This window comes from Pinus tabuliformis, chromosome J (genome assembly GCF_031772625.1).
Source record: "Pinus tabuliformis cultivar Carrire ecotype Pingquan chromosome J, CPIR1, whole genome shotgun sequence".
NCBI lineage: Eukaryota > Viridiplantae > Streptophyta > Pinopsida > Pinales > Pinaceae > Pinus > Pinus tabuliformis.
The window spans coordinates 317,736,187-317,759,580 of NC_142295.1; the positions used below are offsets into that span (position 1 = coordinate 317,736,187).

At 36.6% G+C, this 23,394-nt stretch overlaps 1 protein-coding gene across 1 annotated transcript in view; it reads right to left on the reverse strand.

The window, feature by feature from the left end:
* LOC149227015 (uncharacterized) overlaps positions 1-23,394 on the reverse strand; it is a 63,166-nt gene that overhangs the window by 29,172 nt on the left and 10,600 nt on the right. The window contains 3 exon segments of the mRNA XM_089380375.1: positions 15,271-15,495; positions 18,853-19,090; positions 22,634-22,797. Of these exon segments, the coding sequence (XP_089236501.1) occupies positions 15,271-15,495; positions 18,853-19,090; positions 22,634-22,797 (627 nt within the window).

Sequence of the window (23,394 nt, forward strand, 5' to 3'; positions counted from 1 at the left end):
AAGGGAAAGCTAGATTTCCTTGTAAACTGTGCGAAGGCAATCATGCCCTCCACCGTTGTCCCTTCTTAGACGAAGCTAAAATAGTTTTGGATGATCGTCCGGTTTCACCATTACAACTTCCTCCTGGATATAAAAAACTCTTGCCGAGTCCGTCACTAGTTGAGAATCCAGCTGGCCCGCTCAGGTGGTCGGCTGAAGCGCCTATCATTGAAGATAAACCAACTGAATCCATACCAGACGAAAGTCAAAAGGTCGAGGCGGCAGTTGACCCGGTCTTGCCTTCAGAGGTTTTATCTTCGGATGATACAGTCACTGAAGAGAACAAGGATGACACCGTCCAAATTCTCTTCATCAACACAGACTCCGACGAACATGGGGGCAATCTACCCATTCCTTTACCGCAGGAAGGAAGTTCGTCAGAGCCATACCCGGCCGTCTACTCGGTCCCACCTCCAAGCAACCTAGTTGTCTCCTTCGACTGGAATCAACTAGGCAGACCCCGTTTACCAGCAAGCATACCATTCCGAATTATCGTTCAAATATATAGAATGGTCATGGCTGGTACCATCATAGATGAGGGGGCTTCTGTGAGTATCCTTTCCTCTACTGCTTGGAAAGCACTTGGTTCACCATCGCTTTTGCCTGAGATGAGAAATCTGACAGGCTTTGATAAAGGAACCAGTCGACCTTTAGGGATCCTTCCCGATGTGCCCATAACATTGAGAAGGAAGACAGTTCGCATGAACGTAATGGTGGTTCAAGGACCCTTGGATTATAACCTACTCCTTGGACGAGACTATATTTATTGCATGGGAGCCATCGTCTCCTCACTCTTTAGAGTAATGTGTTTTCCGCACGAAGGAAGAGTGGTCAAGCTCGTGGACCAGCTTTCATTTCCCGGATCACGCATAGCAAATAGTCATATACCATCCCTAAATGGTCTTTTCACGCAAGAAATGTCTCAATCCCCTGTCCGTCCTCTTGATAAGCGCGAGTAATTCGGAGGGATATGACTGAAACCCAGGGGGCATGCGTCCTGGTCTGCTTCGGCAGGAAAACTTCGGGTATAGAGTAGGTTTCCACGGGAGAATATGACTAGTCTGTACCCCGTCCGTGATTGGAAGAGGGGTTATTCTAGAATAAGATTCTCTTGTCAAAGTTATGTGAGTTGGCGAGCGCCGCCACTCACCTTTGTTTATCTCGGTAGACATCGCCAAAGAAGTGTTTTGTTTACGCCGTAAATAGAACAATCTTTGGGTAACCTGTAAGAGGTAGTACCCTTCCTGATAAAACGAATGTTTTGTCAGCTCGAATAGAGGGTGACCTTGAAACTCTGTTTTATACCTGGGGGCATGCAAACCTTTTGGAGTGCAAGCAAAGAGCGATTATTTATCTGTTTTTTGGATTAGTCGTTTCCTAACTTGCATAAAGAAAGGATGTGGGGCAAAACTCGAAAGCTTGCCGTTTTTTATATGAGACATTCTTATCATATGACTGGATTAATCGAGCAGTTTTAGCACATAGTTCAAGCTCGTTAAAAAATAAACATAAGATATGAGCAAATGTTTCCACCCACATTTAAGCTCGTTAAAAAATGAACTATTCCCCGGTAAATAACCACCATGAATGTAGCATTTCAGCCATTAAAGCCTTGGTCGTGTTTGCACCATCACCTCCACTTTTCCATTGGCCGATCATTCACCTCCATTTGATTGTTTACCCATTTTGAGGAACAGCTGCGAAGAGTGATTTCACTAGCCATCCTTGTGACACTGCCGTGGTTGGAAAATTCCAACCCTTACCTGGAATCAGCTGCTACCCATTTTATCACTCGTTCCTCAAAAGACGAGTCTTCTTTAAGCTCTTTTCAACTGACTCGTAAAATATGAAAAGATTGCCGAGTTTTGGCCTTCCAGCTCGTTAAAGCGACAGGAAGTGCTATCCCTCCTCTAGATTTTAATCTTTTTGGACCTGAGGGATTATTGCACAAAAAGATCGAGCGCTTGTTTTGTTCGGCTCGTTAAAGCTAATCGAAAATTCATCCCTTCTGTATTGTTTTATACTTTTTCGGACTTAAGGGATTAGATGACGAAAAAGGAATTTTGGAGTTACCTTTACGTACCTTTTCAGACTCTCTAAAAATGAAAAGGACCGAGTTATCTTTGTCGTTAGACTCGTTAAAAAGATTAATAGCGACAAACTTGTCTTTAGACGAGAACGAGTTTCACTATTGCTAGGCTCGTTAAAACATAGCGATGGGTTTGCCCGAAGGGCAAATTATAGAACAAGCATATGTTATCCTCCTCAAGCTTGACAAAAATAAAGAGGTACTGGTCAGCAATGACTGGGGAAAAATTGGGAAGAAAACTCAAAGAATCTTTATTGGTAGCAAGTCGCTCTTGAACATGACACTTCCACTCCGCGCCCGAGTCGGGTTGGGTTGTTTCATTCACCGGTCACATCGCCATGGTCTCGCCATACCATCCACATTTGGGGTTAATGCTACCAATCCATCACATAAGTGTCGTCGACATGTTCAAGAGAAGTCATCCAGAAAGGCCACCTGTGTCCCGCCCACTACCATACATTATACTCCATTCTTTCATGACCGCTACCCTGAACCATATATCATCAGATTGTTTTCACCTCCATCAAAATCATTTGCTCCGTTCCATGTCATTGATGTGGGATTCATTAAGGCCCTCCTATGACGGATCACTTCTTGTCGACATCAGCTCATTATCCAAGAAGTTGATCTAGGAACACCCCATTCAGTACTTTGAAGCTTGCATGCCTCAATGGCAAGTTTCTCACTTCCGGCGACAGGTATACATCAATGAACTTCGACCGAAAGATTTTGCGTGGTGTTCGACGCCAAGTCCTTTATTCACACCACGTGAATTGTACTGTAGTACCTTGAGGGTCATTATCATTATCGGTGATTCCTCTCGCGCTTGTTAACAGTTTACATCATTGACTGGTAATCAAGCGATGTCTTTCCATGTTCGACTTCAAAACATTTCTCACATGGATCGACTTGTACTTCGAGTGAAGATCGGATGAGATTGAAGACCCCGGATCTAGTTTCATCCATCCGGGCTGCGATATATATTCAGGAAAATAAAGACATTGAAGTGTACAACATTGCAGCATAGATAATCATCCTACCAAAAGGATGATGGCTCTATCAGAATCATCAGTCTACCATCAGGCGATTGTCTGTCCTATGTACATGAAAATGAATTTATAAAGCTGAGCATGGGAATGCCCACCTCAGCTAGATCATGAAAACAGTATGAAGATAATGTATTGTATTGTATCTTATTACAGGTCTCCTCCCAGCATTGAAAGAACTTCGGATCCTCCTAATAAAGCATTTCACTCGATAAACGGCCTCATACTTTAGGGGGCAACTGTTATAGACATTTTTGTGCCTTACAGCTCTAAGCATGAAATGTCCATAAACCAAGGGCTCCTAAGTCCCTAAAAGTGTTGTTCTAACTCCTAAAGGAACAAGGTCAACAAATTACAGCTTCTCCCAGAAGTTCTCCACCAGAAACTGCTCAGAATAAGTCAAATCATGATCATTTCAGCTGCTCCACTAGCCAGGTGCGTTGCATAGCACCTAAGTCCTCTAGCTAGGTGTGTTGCAACGCACCTAAATGCACTACCAAGGTGCGTTGAGCGGGAAATGACAAATGGCAGTGTCATTCCGCGAGGTGGAGAGACAATGGAAGCTTCCAGAATCTTCTCCAATGACACTTGCCTCACTGAATTCGACCAAGGATGAGTAAGAGGCTCTCAGTCTCCAAGTGGAAGCAAGAACTGACAGAGAGAAGCCACTAATCAATTCATGAGCTGACTCATCCTCCTTGCATACATCTATATATGGATCCCTCATCCTAGAGATCCAGAGGCTGGAATTTTGCACATTGTAAGGAATTGCTATTGGTTTTGAGATACATATAAGAGAATTGGGTGATCTATGCTTTGTTGGGGTTGAAGAAGGGACTTCTTTGCTGGGAGGTTGATGCTGGGTCAGGAATCATCGGTTGTAACTCCTCCTAGATCTTCTTGTATATCAATAAAACTATTTGAGTTTCTTCTCCATGCTTGTGTTTCATTGATGCTTGTTACATTTTTATGGTTAACTTAAATATGATCCTAAGTTATTTATGAATATAAACCCATGTCTTTGTATAGTTTCCTTCTTCTGTGATCTTACAGGTACTTGGTGAAGCTGGGCAAGTGAGAGAGAAGGTAGCTGGAAGCTGTCAAAGAGGAGAGAGATTGGATCAAAGGACTAGCGCAAGACACAGGTTGGTTCATCCTATTCCTCTTTGTTTATAGTTCATAAAGAAGAATACAAAAGTAGTTTTCTCTGTTTGTTTCTAAGGTAGCTGTCACACCTTAGTGGGATAAAGTCGTTCTAAATAGACACTTTTCCCGATAACAAGTAGTATAGGGGCCTAACAATATTTGCAAAAAGCGTAGGCCAATAGTAACCCGCTCTTAGTACTTTGTTTGTTGTAGTTTTACAATACAAGTGACCCCCACAATCTCATTTATGGAAGTCATTTATTACTTCTTTTGACTCATCTTCAGTCAAATAGTCCAATAATACACCTCCTAAATCTTTCCAATAGAGCGCACTGTTCATGATACAATATTTGGAAGCCTTCAACTTCAATGACCTAGTCTTATTCTTAGACATGCCTGGGGGGGGATTTAGATGCTGAAGTACATAAATGATATCAGAATATCGTGGAGATGAGAGAAAGATTTCATATAACTAAATGAAATCCACTTCTTCTTGATTATCCGATAATGCTTCCATAAGGTTAACGTCTAGAGCATGAAGGTTTGACTCGGCCATCAGTTTGGCTAAGCCTTGACCCTTGATAAGCTTTGTAGGCTTGATCTCAAGATCATATTTTAATAGTGCTGCTATCCATCTACCTCTCCCACCTTCCGGGTCATTCTACACAAGGACTTCTTTTACCGCTAAATTAGGCACATAAGCAAGAGTATGCGAATGTAAGATGTAAACTCTGAAATCTTTGATTGCCTTTACCAAATCCAAGGCCTATTTCTCAGTGATATTGTACTTAAGAGTTGCATCCCTAATGTTGCGACTGAAAAACGCAATTGTTAGCTTGGTTTTATCCCTTTCCTCCATTAGTACCGCTGCCATAGTATGCTCGAAAGAAAAATAAAATATGATAAAATAATCGGTGTAATCAGGACTAATCAAAACAGGGGCAGTGGTTAAGGCAAGCTTGTCTGCATGAAAAGACTTATGGGCTTCTTCGGACCATTTTACCTCGTTATCATTTTTCAACATATTGGCCATTTCTCTAAAATGTTCAACCAAAATTAGGAATAAATCTTCGTAAGAAGTTCATCTTACCATTGAAAGCTTGGATTTCCTTTTTGCTACGAGGAAAATCAATTTGTTGAATGGCTTGTACTCTTGAAGGGTCGATCCGGATGTCGTCTTTCGAAATGATATGGCTGATGAGTTTTCCTTCCTCCATGGCAAATAGAATTTTCTTTGGATTGAGAGAGATTCCGAACTTTCTACACTTCTGAAAAATGATTCTTAAATGATGCAAATGTTCATCATCTGAATGTGAATATACAGTTACATCATCTAAGTATACAACTAGGAAAATATCTTTTTCATCTGAAAATGCTATGTCCATGGCACGCTGAAAAGTGGCCCCTGCATTTTTGAGACCAAATGGGATATTTGCATATTTGAATGTGTCCCAAGGTGTGGTGAATTTCGTCTTAGCCTGATCGTCCTCATGCACTAAAACTTGATTGTAACCGAAATAGCCATCCAAAAGTGAAAGTCGGGATGTGCGAACAACTCTTTGAAGAATATGGTCCATTCTTGGAAGGAGGTAATTGTCTTTCAGCGACACTTTGTTCAAGTTTATGAAATCTATGCAAAGCCTTATCTCCCTAGTCTTCTTTCTCACTAGAACTAGATTTGATATCCAATTGGAAAATCTGATGGGAACAATCATGCTTGCCTTGTAAAGTCTATTAACTTCCTTTTCTATGGATGGCAGCAATCTCGAATTGATCCTTTGTAACTTTTTCCTAAAGGGCTTTTGATCGGGCCTGATTGATACTGTGTGCTGAATTATCTTCTTATCGTATTCCTTAAAATTTGCATAATCCCAAGCAAAGACAGCAGAAAACTCAGACAATAAACGAATGTATTTTTCCTTTGCTTCGGGAGATAATGATTTGGACAGCTTGATCATTTTTGGTTTGTTTGTTGTCCTGGTGTTCACATCTTCAACGCCTTTCTCTATAGGAACTAATGCAGGCTTCCTTTCTACATCATCCTAATCAAACAAGTCTTCCAAAAGTATGAGACTTTTTGAAATATTGTTATCTTTCAACTATAGTATATCAACCTGAGCTGCCTCGATGACATGATCATCTTCATCATAAACTTCGTCCATAGAACAATTTTCAAACTCTCCTTCACTCTGAAGGAAGTTATTCACCTCTTTGTATCCCAGAATACTTGCCAGTATCACAAGTTATCTGGAACTAAGGGCTGATGCTTCACATGAATATCGAATTTCTTATTAGAAAAAATTGGAATTTTAAAATGGATTATATATTAATAACCTAAAAGAATGGTTAAGCAGTAACAATGGAGAGGTTATTCAATTAATGGTTTGAGAGAATTTAAAGGCCTTAGAGTTGTTTTGTCAAGAGGTCAAGATCCAAGTAAACGTTAGCAAAACCAAGATCACGATCTTCTCCTTGAAGAGGAAAAAATAATAGGTTAATTTTATTTTTGAGGGGAAACCCTTGGAAATCATGGAAGAATATAAGTATCTAGTAATTGTTTTTCACAACATGCTCAATTGGGAGACATGTATAGCTAAAAGGATTTAAGGGGGATGGAGATATTTTTAGCTTCTACAAAACATATGTAGGAGAGAAGAATTATGGGACTGGAAGGCCAAGAAAACTCTTTTTGGGTCGTTGGTTACACTGGTTGTACTCTATGGATGTGAAGTTTGGGGGAGTAGTATGTGAGATCACAAGTGGAGACAATTAGAAAGAATTCAAAAGCACCTAATCACTAATAACTTCAAAGTCAAATCAATGGTTCATTATGATATCCTGCTAGATGAGGGTGGTTTGTTTCTGGTGGAGGCTGAGTTGCTCTTTCGCTTGTTAAGTTACTTAAAAAAGGTTGAAGGCATGGATGGGCATCGCTGGCCTTAAATAATTGTTGTAGAGGAGTTAAAGAGGAGGAAGAAAATTTGGAGGAAACAAAATGACAACTGGTTGTGTAATTAGGGCATTAAGTGGCAGGATTTTCCTAAATCTAAAGAGGAGGTTAAAAAATGGGTGCTTTAAAAATTCAAGACTATCATGTGGGAAAAGCAGATTGGTTGAAAAAATATTTATATGTCAAATATTTTAACCCTACATGGTCTCATGATGAGAATATATATTTGGGTGCCAAAATCATGGGAAAGGCTAGATTATTAATAGCACAGTTCAGGATCGGGTCTCATCATCTCATATGTGAAATAGGTAGATGGACAACTCCAAAAGAAGAGTGGGAAGAAAGAATCTGCATATTTTGTAGGAAATGAGAGGTTGAAATAGAATGGCACTACATCATGAATTTTCTGGCTTATGAGGATATTCATAATCAGTTTAATATGATTCTGAAGGTGGGTTGTTTGAACAAGTTGTTCGACGAAGAGAGGATTATCGAAACGGCGAGCTTCCTTGTCAAGATTCATGAGAAAAGAGTAGACTTAGATAAAAGTTTGAAGTTGTGATGTGTTGGAGTCCTAGGTACCCTAGACCGCTTGACCTAGTGGAAGACATTAAAATCCCTTCGTTCATTCATTCATTCATTATCTAATTGGTGCAATGATACAAGGTATAAATGAGATATTATCTTGTGTATAATAGAGTGCTCGTTTTGTATCTACATGAAAGGGACAATTCTACTTCCTTACACCAACCTAAATAGGCTATGAGAGGTTCTTCAACTTCTTTATTTCGTGTTTAAATCTCAACCAAGTCAGGCTATGCTATATTGATCATGTGGGCCTTAGAGCATGGGGATATTTGTATTGTTCATGTGGGAAGATATTTAGCAAGTCCGTAGTTTATTGGAATAATTTGGTATGCAAATAAAATTGTCAATTTAGGATATGAATACTATTGTGCCAAGAGGTACTCAGTATGGGGAGATGATGTAGTATTCTTAAATGAGTGTAAACATTTGAATGTTTTCTCAATTAATAATATAAAGTTAAGAGTAATAAAAATAGTAAAATTGAATTTGTTATATTGTATTTTTGTTTTGCAGGACAAATTAGTCCCTCCAACTCAAGTTAGAAGTTATGATTTGGGAACAATTGCATAAATAATAATAAATTACATTGGTTAATGCTAAATTAATAGTGGTCGATAGACAGAGCATCGTATAGTATTTATTTGGTAGGAACTAATAAATTGAGATGTGAATTGGATAAGAAAATTGTTTGTTGAGCCAAAATAAGTTGCAAAAATTTGGTGGGTAGTAACCACTAGTATCCACTTTTTATGCAAAGACAATTGATGGTAAATATGTTATTTAATGAGTATGGATTTTATTTTTTGATGGTTTTCCTCCAAAGTTTAAGAATAAAAAACTACACATATATCCAAAATCATACATGAATATTGCAACCATATTCATAAATTATGACATAAAATATGTAAGACGATTATTCACATGGCATTATATTATGCAAATGTCAATTGGTAATCATGCCTTGGTGCTGACTAATAATGATTCTCTAACCATATTTAAATTTAATTAATAAGCACATAAAAATTAAAATGTTACAATAAACGTACAATATAACAAGATTCTTAATCATGGATATTCACCCCCACTTTATCATGGATATTATTAACTTGTAAATAACTTTTTCTACAATACCATAGGTCAATACCATGGCTTATCAATACCACAAAACAAAAACTGTAATTTATTTCACAATAATAAATTAAAATGTAAAATGGGTGATTACATGAAGATGAGTTACACTTTTAGGCCAAATGTGGCGATGAAATTTCAAGTTTTTCCTCTTTTATCGAATTGCAACCCTCAAAATTCATATAATTATTGTAAATTTTGATTTAGAGTAAAAGGAAAATATGTGGAGAACTATGTTGTTGTGCTAATGATATTTTTTGCAAAAAATTGTAGTGTCGTATAATCTCTCAATTTTCCATTAAATGCAATATATGTCCTTGCAAAATTTCGCAAAAATTAGAAGGTATGTGTGTGTTCATGTAGCATAACTTAGTCTAATATATATATGTGTGTGTGTGTGTGTGTGTGTGTTAGCATGATCTACATAGAAAGAACTAAGTTATTCATATTAAAAAATTATTTTTTATGCAAAATTATATTTTTTTTATTATTTTTCGAAGTTGGCAAAGTAACATTTCAATTGCAGTTTGAGACACATGAGTTCACATAAGATTTTTTCCAACTCTTTAAATAAATTGAAAAACCAAAAGTACTCTTTTGAAGAGGACTCGTAAACGAAGATAGTGGTAATTTTTTAATTTTTTTCATTGTGTATATTTTATGTTGTTGATTGTTTATTCAACCCCTTTGAAACCGTCCAAAACATTTTCAAGCATTATGTTTAAAAGAAATTAAATGAAAAATATCATATGAATTCGAAAGTGTCAAATTCATATGCCATTGGATAGATGATTATTTCACGAATCCAACATGATCTACTATGCCGCTTAAGGACAAATTATGCCCTAAATCCGTTAGGGTACAAAATGGGGTTGCAAAGAAATCAACATAAGGGGTGCTAAAACTATGATTTTTAGGACCTCAGGAGCTCGATCGAGCGCTTAGATTAAAAATTCATTGCTCAGTCGAACATCAAAGAAACCCTTGATCGAGTCGTATCCATGGATAACCAATGACTCGATCAAGCCATTAAAAGCCTAAACCACCAACCTTCAACCAACTTTTATTAATGCTATTAGTGTAAGATGCTATGAATTAAATTAGGGAAATTTTGAGGTCTAAAATGGGCCTCCTAAGGAAACTATAAAATAATAGTGGAAATAAAGAAATAATATTAGATCACACCATCAAATTTTAGAGGGAAAAAAAAATTTAATTAATTAAAAATAAAAGAATAAAATAAAATACTTTTTCAACTTATCCCCCTATGGGTTTACTCAAATTTCAAGCGGGAACACTCGTTGGATGCATAATTTGGTTCCTCATCTAAGGAGTACCCATGTTGCATACTTTTGATGGACCCTTCTACATGAAAAATGAGAAATACATGAAAACATGGTTGCAATCGCGTTTTTTCATGTATTTCTCATTTTTTGTGTAGCGTGGTCCATCAAAAGTATGCAACCTGGGTAGTCCTTAGATGAGGAATTAGATTTTGTATCCAACAGGTACTCCAACTCGAAATTTGAGTAAAACGTTAAGGAGATAAGTTGAAAAAGTAGTTTTATTATTTTATTATTTTTTAATCTTTTTACTTTTTTACCCCAAAAACAGTGAATCATCCCCCATGGTTGACATCATCATCTTGAATCTTATTAGTTCGTATAAAGTTTATTTTGGTTGTACATTTTTCTTCGTAGGCCCATTTTAGACCTTAAAAGTTTTCTAATGAGGACTTGATCAAGCCCCTACTATCAACAAATAAATTAGTCTCTAAATTCAATTATAGACCAAAGAACATCAAACTTTCATTCATAGAGAAATATTAGAGCGTTTACACAAGGATTCACAACAAACATGGGAAATTGGAGATTTGGATCTAGAAAAGCAAAAAAATTTCCATCCATAGAGAAAATACAAGAGAAAGCTGGAGAAAGGATGAGAAAAATACATTAGACGTTGAGAAAACAAGAAGATCATGTAATTCAAGAAATTCATGCAAATACAGAAAATTCAAATTGTCTCACTTCTCATATTACTTGCTCCATATTGTATGCATTAGGAAATATGATTGAAAACTAGAAACAAATGGAGAATGAAACAATAAAACTAAGATAAAATAAGCATTGAAAATAATACTATGTAGTTAAAAGTGAAATGCAACAACAACTAAAGAAAACCACTTGAAACCATGCAAATTATTGAAAACCATGTGAAACCATGCAAATTATTGAAAAATACTTGAAACCATGGTTTATTGGAATTTTTTGAAACCACTTGAATTCATGCAAATTAAAGATCAAATATTTTTTTTTGAATGGAGAGTTAAAAGAAGAAGTTTGTTTGGTTCAGCCTAAAGGGTTTGTAAAGAAGGGACATGAGCATCTTGTTTGTAGGTTAAATAAACTTTATATGGTTTGAAACAAGCACCAAGATCTTGGTATGTGAAAATTGACTCTTTCTTTTATGAGAAGTAAAAGTAATTCTAACCTATACATAAAAAAAGATGAAGATGGGAATATTACTTTGATATCTTTATATGTTGATGATCTTTACATAATAGACAATGCATCCAAATTGATTGAAGAAATTAAAGTTCAATTGTCACGGGTATTTGAGATCAAGGATATTGGTGAATTGCATTACTATTTAGGCCTTGAAGTTTGGAGCGAATCTGGTTAGACGCTGATCACACAAAGAAAATATACAAGGGAAATCCTCAAAAGGTTCAATATGATTGAGTGCAAGGCAATATCTACTCCTTTAGAACATAATGCTAACTTGTACAGTGATGATGGAACTAAAGAGGTGAATGGAACTTTGTTTCGTCAACCGGTGGGAATTCTGAACTACCTCACCACTACCAGGTCAGATATAACATATTATGTTAGCATCCTTAGTCAGTTCATAGCTAAACCTTGTGAAAGCCGTTGGAAAGCAACAAAGAAAGTCCTTCAATATTTGAAATGGAAAGCTAAACCTTATGAAAGCTGCTAGAAAGAAACAAAGAAAGTCCTTCAATATTTGAAATGGAACACTTAATTTTCGTATTATGTATACTGATGAATTTGATATTAAGTTGGTTTGTTATTTTGATTCAGATTGGGCTAGAAATCCCGACGATAAAAAATCAACCTCTGAATATGCATTCAAAATAGGACTGGGGATCGTATCATGGAGCAACAAGAAACAACTAACTGTTTATTTGTCATCTACATAAGCTGAATATAAAGCCTTGACCAATGCAACTTGTGAATCTGTTTAGTTAAGGAGGAGGTAAAAGCATGGAGCTAGGTTAGACTTTTTGGTGGATGTGGGCATGTTTAGGTGAAAAAAAGATGGCTCGATCGAGCATAGTGCTCGATCGGGCATTAAAACTAACTCTCTATCGAGATCCTATGTAACCCTAGGTTAGGAGCACGATCGAGCCATAAAATTGGAAATTTTAAAATTTATGTAAATATCAATAATGACATGCAAAATTTAAAATTGTAACTATTTGACAATTTAAAAAAATAATTAATAATTACATTTGAATTGGTAATTAACAATGATGTGGATTAATTTTTCATTACATTTCTTGCATTTTGGTGTATAGATTTGAAGAAGGATGCTATCGCACTTGCAATTAAATTTGTAATATTTTTATATTTATAATTTGGTAACTTAAAAATTAGATTTTGATATGATAATTTAAATTTTCAATGTTATAATTTAAATAATAAATCTATTATAAATATAATTTAAATAATAAATTGATTAAACATAAGAAAATTTATCAATTTGATTTTAATAAATATTATAATTTTTTAGATCGATAATTGTAACTCAAAAATATGAATTTGAAGCTACTGGAAATGTATATTTTATAAAATTCACTCAAAAGTCAATAAACATGATTCCCTTCGCCATAATCATATATAATAAAATAAAAGATATATATATATATTCCACTTGTTCAGGAAAAGTAATGAGTGCAATAATATAGTTGTAATAGTTGTAAGTTATAACTAACATAGTTGTAATGGATGCAATGGTATATGCGTTTATATATCATCTCTCTCAATCTATAAAATGTGATTGCACGCAATTATGTCCTCTATATAGAATTTTTACTGCTCACTTAGCTTTACAATATATATTTTTAAAATAATAAAACTAGTGATTGCACCAGATGTTGCAAAGGAAACGCGGAAACGCGGTAAGACATAAATTCGAGAATCCTGACATACAAAAAAATCAATGCAAACAAACATTTAAAAAATAAAAGACATACTTAACATTTTATCATTAGAAATATCTTCTGCATTCTACATGTCCATTCTTTACCCTTTTACATTACAAAGTTATCAAATTTACCTGAAACATTTTCTAACATGAATCATATCCCATAATAAAAAAAAAAGTTAAAATAGAAGAAAAATTAAAAAAAGGACAAATTTAGCCATCCTTTTATTTTTATTGTTAATATAATTTTTTATTATTATAAATAAATAAAATTTTAACTTCTTTTGAAATTTTTGTGAGTGTGAAATAATGTATACTTCATTCAAAATCCATTTTCAATGCAAAGGAGTGAATTTATTATTTTATCAATTTTTGATGAAGAACATGTCATTGAATTTTGTGAATTACTCGACTCCAAATCTGAGTCAACCCGCTTGAACTCGCTGCCATGAGAGTTAGCGTGCATTGAAATTATCATTTGAATCAAATTATGAAAAAGAGTGAATTTATTATTTTATAAAATTTTTATGAAGAAAATGTCATTGAATTTTGAATTGGATGAACAATGTCATTACATATAATTTTTTTTATAAAATTAATGAAATTATTGGTAAGTATTACATTGAAATGATCATTTGAACCAAATTAAACCATTTTTCATATTAGATTTTGAAACAATCACGATATTAAATAATATTGGAAGATAAAACCTTATCACCAATGGATTTTTTTATTTATTTTTATAAAAATAATGAAATGATTGGTAGGTATTACATTGAAATTATCATTTGAACCAAATTAAACCATTTTTCATATTAGATTTTGAAATGGAATTTTCTTTATGAAAATAATGAAATGATTCGTAAGTATTACATTGAAATTATCATTTGAATCAAATTAAACCATTTTTCATATTAGATTTTGAAATGATCATGATATTAAGTAATATTGGAAGATAAAACCTTATCACCAATGGAAAATAAACAATTTTCTAGTCTAAATTACCATTTGTAGATGAGTGGACCATGTGAGATCTATTTGTGGGAAATATCAAGAGATTCAAAATCCATTTTCAATGCAAAGGAGTGAATTTATTATTTTATCAATTTTTGATGAAAAACATGTCATATTGAATTGGATGAACACTATCATTACATATAAATTTTTTATAGAAAAAAAAAATCTTTCAAATAAATCAAATTTATATGATTAAACATAAGAAAATAAGTTAAAATAAGATAATCTAATTCACTAAAATTTCGAATTCGTTCACCACCTGTAATCTCTCTCCCCACCATCAAGCAAATGTTCACCACCAACTTTAAATTAGGTACCCATAAAGACACTATCCAAAAACACTAATGTTCACGAAATGTGTATCGCATTCATGTGATTAGGCTAAAAGAGTTAACTCACTTAATGTCATGATATATCACATGCAAATGACCACCACATAATAACTTAAAATACCTTGCAATGCGAATTTGACAAACTAAGAAGCTAAACATGCATGTGGTACAACCTACACTATGTTATCAACTCTACCGCAAATCAATGCGAGTGATGAAAATGATTGGAATCTTTATGCAATTAGCTTTATTGAGAAGTTAGAGAGTGGATTCTGTCCTTGTTTGGCCAATAGGATAGGATCCTTATTCTACTTAGTTGAGAAGTTATAAATTAGAATCCAAACTTTGTACTACCTGAATTGCTCTAAAGAATAAAATATTTAAAGAACAAAATATTTATTAAAATGCTATAGGAATAATATCCACATGTTAAGTTCTTAAAAGTTACGTAGTGGTACAGAATAAGTCATTATGTTATTCCGTATTGCCTATTGTTATCAAATAATTTTTCAGTTCACTTATATTCTGTCAACTTCCCCATTAGTAAACTAAAATCCACGTTGACTTCCCAATTACTAAACCAAAATCCAATTAATATGTCATTAACAAATGTGCAGGTTACAAATATTAGAACATTTGAGCAAGGGCACCAAGAAATTTGCTTCTTATTAAAAGACGAGATGGCATTCATTTATCATTGATATTAACCGAGCCATGAGTAGCCACTCCAGAAACTGTACTCGACTCCAAATCTGAGTCAACCCGCTTGAACTTGCTGCCATGAGAGTTAGCATGCATCTTGTTTCCTTTTAAAACATCGCCCTCTTCATTCTCCACTCCATTAACCATCACCTCCATCTGCACGTCCTCTGGTTCCTTCGAGGCTATCTGTGCTCCCAACTCCATTTTCTTCCACTTCCAAATATCGCATAGCTGTAACATAACACAAACATACGACGCCCATATGCCATTTTATAAAGGTTTGCAACCCCTCTGCTGCGCGTAATTGGAATGTTAATTGAATTCCAAAAGGCTTGTTGCCCAGTTTCCTGGAAATTATATGAATATTCAAAACACGTTCGAAGAAAACAAATAAGATTCAAAACAAGGTCAAAATTGTCCATTGAAATAGAATATAAAGAATATTGGGGGCACTCTCAATGAAATTTGTGGAAAAACTATGACAGCGAAAATAAATGCAGTTCTTTTAAGAGGGAAACCGGCGTAACTTGAATAATAGCTTAACTTGAATAATCGTAACTGACTAATGCATGCAATTCTTTTAAGAGGGAAACCGTCTTAACTTCAATAACGGCGTAACTGATTAATACCTGTCGTCGAAAATCAATCTACTAGTCTAGATTATTTTAATCGTCTAACATTCAGTTCAACTACTCATGAAAGTACAGGTGGCCAGGGAGGAGAGTTATTTTCATAGGGAATGCGTTACGGCGTAAATATAAGGAAATCACAAATTTTAAAACATTATTTGAATAATTTGAATTTGAATTTAAATGTGTAAATGAAATTATTTTTAAAATAATAATATATAAAAGTTTAGTTTGGTTTGTTGTTTTTTTTTTAATTTATTTATTATAATTGAATTATTTTTATTGAAATTTTCTACATAAAAGATTTATAAATTGATTAAGTATAAAAATATGTTATATTTAAAATCAAAACAATAAACAAATTATAATTTTTAAGAATTTCAAAATTGAAAAAGCAAAGTTAAAACCTTTTATAGAAAATTATTGATATATTATTATAATTATTTTCTTGGTAAAATAAAATAAATTTAGAATTAGAATTAAGTAAAATTAGAGTTTTAAATATATTTGAATATTTCTAAAAATTATTTTTGTGGAATAAATAAATTTTATAAATGGCTTCAAGGCAACTTTCTGACCACGTTAAAAAACTAAATTTTAACTCCTCTTCTGCAAATTTCTCTGCATCACCATTTTGTACCCTAGGGGACTCCAAGAAAAATTTGTCCTTAAGTGGCAGAGTTGATCATGTTGGATTGGAGAATTAACCCTTTATCCAATGGCATATGAGTTTGACATTTTCGAATGCATATTATATTTTTTATCTAATTTATTTTAAACATAATGCTTGAATAAAAAATCAATAACATAAAATACACAAAGTTTCAAAAAAAAACTTACGTGAACATGTGTCTGCAAAATGCAATTGAAATATTACTTCCCAACCTTCAAAAAAATAAATATTGCATAAAAAATAAATATTTAATATGAAAAACTTAGTTCTCCGTATGTAGATCGTGCTCATATATATATAAATATATATATATATTTAAAAATTACACATTTTATACTAAGTTATGCTAAGCAAACACACATGAACATCTCTTAAGATTTGCAAAAATTTGCAAGGACAAGCATTTCAGTTAATGGAAAATTGGCATATTATACGACAGTAATTTTTTTTGCAAAACATATAATTAGGAGAAGAACATAATTCTCCACATATTATTTTTTTACTCTGAATCAAAATTCATAATGCTTATATGAATTTTAAGGGCTTCAATTCCATAAAAGAGTAAAATTTTGATATTGGCCCAAAAATGTAACCCACCATCATGTATTTACGTGAGTATTCTTGAAGATGTTGGAAAAAAATAAAAAGGTCCAACAAACATCAAATGTGACAACCAGAGTTCTATTAAGTTGACAAATAATTCAATTTATCATGCCAGATCAAAATATATTGAAGTCCAACACCATTTTGTAAGGGAAAATATACATTCAAAGGATGTTGACTTAATCTATTGCAATACAAGTGAAAATGTAGTTGACATCTTTACCAAGCCTCTTGGAAAGATAAACTTTGAAATATGTAGATAACAACTAGGCATTATGGAAAATATATTTCTTCATTAAAGGGGATGTTAGAATAATGTAGGAATGGAGTGTTCTAGAATTGTGACTTGTTTGGTTGATGAGTTGTCCTCTGATGAGTTGTACTGGTAGGTTTTTGAGTTATTTTGTAGTTAGTGTTATGAGTTCGTTTCTTTGTTGTTTGTGCTATTGTCTATTTTCAGTATATTAGATCAAATTTCTTAGGCTAAGCGCATGGGACATAACGATGAACAAAACCTCTAGATAGTTAGTGCTATGAGTTGGTTTCTTTGTTGTTTGTGCTATTGTCTATTTTTAGTATATTAGATCAAATTTGTTATGCTAAGTGCATGAGACATAATGATGAAAAAAACCTCTAAACAATGGAGACAAAGGAAAAATTTGTGCATCCCTTCTGGGAGCACCTGGAAGATGAAGAACTGTGCATGAGCTTAATAAAATTTACACATTAGATTAAACCATTTTATCTATTTAAAGCCATGATTATGAAAATCTACCCTAAGCAAGCTATGATTATGAAAATATACTTTGGGCACTCACCTCATGTTGACCACCATTTCAGAAATTATGACAATATTTCCTACTTGTGTTATTGCTTTATAGCTACTCCTATGTATTTTTATTTTTGGCATTGTCCAACATTTTTTATAAATTTTGCAAAATAATTTTTGGTTAAATTGTCATCTTTTATTATTTAAAATGTGTTTGTTCATTGCACTCTAACAAGTTTAAGAGACATTTGGATAATGGAGAATTCACAACTCATAAGTTCTTGTAATTTGAACAATTTCTTACCAAATTTTAAGTAGATTCTAGAAGAAAAAAAAATTTCCAAAAACAAATCCAAAACTTATAACAAGAGCCAAGTTGTCATGCCCCTATCTTGGCGGTGGTCTTTCAACCGCACATAGGTAGGTGAGGCACCACTACCCACTTTATTTTCATCAATACTTATGAGTACGGGCTACGCCTAACATTCAACACTTAGTTATTTTTGTTTTCTTCTACTAAGCACTCATCATTACACAACAGAAACAACATTTACATCATCTTCATTTATCAATATGCACAGCGGACATACTTTCTTTTAATGGGATGGGAAACTCCCAAATTAGAGTCTTCCCAATAATAATAATTTTGTTTTTTACAAATTTATTTACAAGTATAGCCTTTTCCAAGAAACCCCAAATTTCACCTTAATAATTCTACCAATTTTCAGCAACTCGGCTTGCTCGTGTCGATTCGCCCACCTCACCGGGTCGAGTCGTCGTTCGTTCAACATTGCCCACTTTCAGCCTTCGTTCAGGGTGTCCCATGTCCGTGTCGTGTCGTGCAGCTTGTCACCGGGCAGAGGTGCCCACCTTGCCGGGTCAGGTCACCCTCCGAAACTCGTCACACTAGAAACCTTCCGCAATTCGTCACAACCCAACGCCCTCCGCATCTCGTCGCACCTCACGGCCCTCTGCATCTCGTCCACACTGGACAGACTTTCCCACAACTCGTCTGCACCATAGACCTTCCGCAGCTCATTGCAACTCGACAGACTTCCGTAGCTCGTCACACCAGTAGACTTCTGCAGTTTGCCTGCACCGCAGACCTTCCACAACTCATCGCAACTCGACAGACTTCCATAGCTCGTCGCACTGACAGAATTCAAAATCTCATCCGCACCACAGACCTGCAACCCGCTTCTCCTTATCTCGATTCGGTACTGTGGCCCTCGGTCTACTTACACCTCGCCTTTGCTTCTATCTCTTTTCTCTTGCTTCCCCAAGCTTCTAGCTAATGCTTGTTCACTTGAGTTTGTTGGATGCTTCTCTCCAACTTTCTATCTCCAATATATATGTATCCTCCATGCATTAAGGTGGGTTGGCCTGCCCAGGCCGACCACACAAATCGCCCATGAGAATGCCAAATAATACGTTGGCCAACCAACTTGTCCGTTTTTTGCACGTCGGCTCACCCAAGGCGTCTGCCACCCTCTATTGGCCCAATTCGTTGGTTTTTTGACACCTCATATAAACTCGTCGTGCATGCGCCCATACTTTGTCGATTTTCCACCTCTCGGTTTTTTGACTCTCCAAGTAACTTGTCACATCATCGCACAACTCATTGTCACAAAGTAGACTCGTCACACATAACCGAAGTTTGTCTCCCACCGTCACCCATCGCATGTATGAGCGCGCCTCAGCTCATGGTCGTGACATACACCCCCACTTTAAACGGTTGTTTTCCTCGACAACTCCATCATACAACATCACAAAGTAGCACTAGCTCTAACATCTCCAAAATCTCCATGCTGCCCATCTCTGCTCCGTCATCGCATAAACCACAAAGGTTCATGACTCCATGAATAAGAAAGTCTCCTAAATCCATGATCATCAACCACATCCGTTGCAATCTCCACATGTTGCCCCACTGTGGAAGTTTGGTCCCTCCAACTCAAGCTACATGCTATCACTGCAACATATATCGTGTTGAACCCCATCATGTGAACTATTGCCATGATACTCCAACTCAACTCAAACATATCTTAATGCACTATCAACCCTCATGACTTGAACTAGTCTGGTGATCAGCCCAACTGTCACGCTCAAACCATGAGAATGCACATCCTCATGCCATCATTGGTCGTTTCTCTCAACATCCTGTCACAACATCAACTTGATCAAAAATCCATCCCATCTCCATCAAAATGTAAGTAAGCCATGCCTAGGTCCATGAAGTAGTCTCCATCTCATCCGCAATATGCTGCCCATGATGTTGGTGTCGATGTGTTGCATATCAATCTTTCGCATCTATCCAAACATCATCATCCATATGTGTAAGGTCCATCTTCTCAAAATGAAGATATCCTCTCATCAAATCGACTCTCAATATGCCACATCCAGGTCCATGAAGCAACCTCCATCACATCTGTAATATGCCATGCCTCAAGCCTATCAAAGGGACAAGTATACACCTGTCTCATCATCCATGTGCTACCCATGGTCATAAACCAATCAACCTCCATGTCTATCAAAAATAGTTAAGTCTCATCTCAACCCATGGCCAAGTGTTGCCACCAAGGCATCATCATCGCTGCAACTCCATCAACTCCAAAGTGTCTCGTCTCGATCATCCCCATCAAGTCACTCTCCTAAACACACCCCATAAATGTGCCCAAAGTATGCATCCCATACTGAACCAAAGTTAGGTCCACCATTGAACTCAACTCCTCAATGAATCAGATACTCCAAGACCACCATGACATGAAGTCTCTGATGGTTGCAACTATCTCAAGTCATCATGAGCTCCCATGAATCATCTCCATCCAACATCTCAGCAAGCATACATGTCTCGGCCTCAAATTCCATTGCAAGATGCCTCTACACTCCATGTAGTATGGATACTCCCATAGTCTACTCACAAATCCAACTAGTCCATGGCCTTGTTGTACAAAAGTGCACAACATTGCCATTGGCTCATAAGTAAAATGTATCCATTTCGCATCAACAAGTCTATCTGCATAACATCACTTCCTTGGCACTCCTCATCGGATGCCCATAAGTGACACCTCTATAAGTGCTCCTGCATAATGTCTTCCATGCTTCATCTACCCAACTTGATGTCCATGACTCAAGCTGCCCATGTTGTCTAACTACGTAGACTCATCACAACATCAGTCATCTTTTCCTAGTCTTTAATCAGGTTTAGTGCCCTCGGTCACTCAAACCACATATATCATCATATCAAGTCACATCAAAGGTCTCTTCCATCATCGTGGCCTCCCCCACTGAAGGTCCACCAAGACTACCTCTTGGTCTCAGCCATGAAGAAATCCACCCAAGTATCATATCATCAAAACTCCATTGTGCCCTCTCTCCAATATGTCCATGAGTCATGTCGGGCACTTAGCCAATTCTCCATATGGCTAAAGCATGACCCATCCTCCACAATGATCATCATGTTCCTCCCTTGTCACGAGCATTTGCACCCCCTGCCATGAGGTCACAAATTGCCCCAACAAGCTTTGCAACAATCAATGTTCCTTGCTTCTCCGCACAAGGTCTCATCGTAGACATCCATGGTAAGGTTGTCCATCGCATCGACAAACTGTCTTTTCCCTTCCCTACATATGGCCCATCCTCCAAAAGCTCCAATGAAACACAAGTAGTAATAGTAATACTTACTTCATCATGAGGCTCCTCCATGTGAGTGCCTTCATCCATCAATGTCTGCAATATGTATGATCCTGGTCCAACTTGAGAAATTGGAAGTGCCTCAAGTTCTTCCTCCATCGTTGTCACATCTACAACATCCTCATACATCACGACTTCTTCTTCTTCATCACAATCTGCAGCTACATCCTACTCCATTTCCCAACCAAGTCGAAGAAGTTCGTCTTCAACATTCCTTTCCAAGACCTCAATTTCATCTTGAATTCGTGGGTTCTCTTCTTTCATATGCCTCAACCTATATAAGGTTAGCAAAAGCCTCATTTGGCATTCTTCCCAAATTGCCATTTTTTGTCGTTCAACTTGGCCCAAGCACATTGCTTCACCCCTGCTTCACTTCTCAAATTTTCAACAAAGCCCGTGGAATTCAAAGCTCTAATACCAACGGTCATGCCCCTATCCTGGTGGTGGTCTTTCAATCGCACATAGGCAAGTGCGGCACCGCTACCCACTTTCTTTTCACCAATACTTATGAGTACAGGCTACGCCTAACATTCAACACTTAATTATTTTTCTTTTCTTCTACTAAGCATTCATCGTTACACAGCGGAATTACCATTTCCATCATCTTCATTTATCAATATGCACAACGGAAATACTTTATTTTAATGGTAGGGGTAGCTCCCAGATTAGAGTCTGCCCAATAATAATAATTTAGTCTTTTACAAATTTATTTACAAGTACAACCTTTGCCAAGAAACCCCAAATTTCACCTTATCAATTCTACCAATTTTCAGCAACTCGCCCTGGTCGTGTCGGGTCACCCACCTCACCGGGTCGGGTCACCCTTCGTTCAGCAACACCCACTTTTAGCTTTTGTTTAGGGCTGCCCACGTCCGTGTTGTGTCGTGCAACTTGTCACCAGGCAGAGGCGCCCACCCCATTAGGTCGAGTCGCACTCCGCAGCTCATCGCACCAGAAACCTTCCACAGCTCATCGCAACTCGGTGCCCTTCACAACTCATTGCACCTCGATGCCCTCTGCAACTCATATGCACCAGGAAGACTTGCCCACAGCTTGTCTGCATTGCAAACCTTTCGCAGCTCGTCGCAACTCGACAGACTTCCACATCTCGTCGCACTGGCAGACTTCCGTAGCTCGTCTGCATCGCAGAACTTCCGCAGCTCGTCGCACTGGTAGACTTCCACAACTCATCTGCACCGCAGACCTGCAACTCACTTCTCCCTGTCTTGGTTAGGTACTACGACCCTCGGTCTGCCTGCACCTCGCCGTTGCTTCTATCTCTTTTCTCTTGCGTCCCCAAGCTTCTAGCAAATGCTTGTTCGCTTGAGTTCGTTGGATGATTCTCTCCAACTTGTCATCTCCGATATATATGCATCCTCCATGCGTTAAGGTGGGTTGGCCTGCCTAGGTCGACTACACAAATCGCCCATGAAAATGCCAAATAATGCGTTGGCCACCCAATTCGTCTGTTCTCCACACATCGACTCGCCCAGGGCGTCTACCACCCTCTGTTGGCCCAACTCGTCAGTTTTTCGACACCTCATATAAACTCATCGTGCATGCACCCATACTTAGCCGATTTTCCACTTCTCGATTTTTTGACTCTCCAAGTAACTTGCTGCATCGTCGGGCACATTCAACCGAACGCACCCGCTCATCGTCGTGAAGTCGACTCGTCGCACATACCGAAGTTTGTCTCACTCCATCGCCCATCGCACATATGAGCGCTCCTCAACTCCTGGTCGTGACACAAGTGGTGACAATGT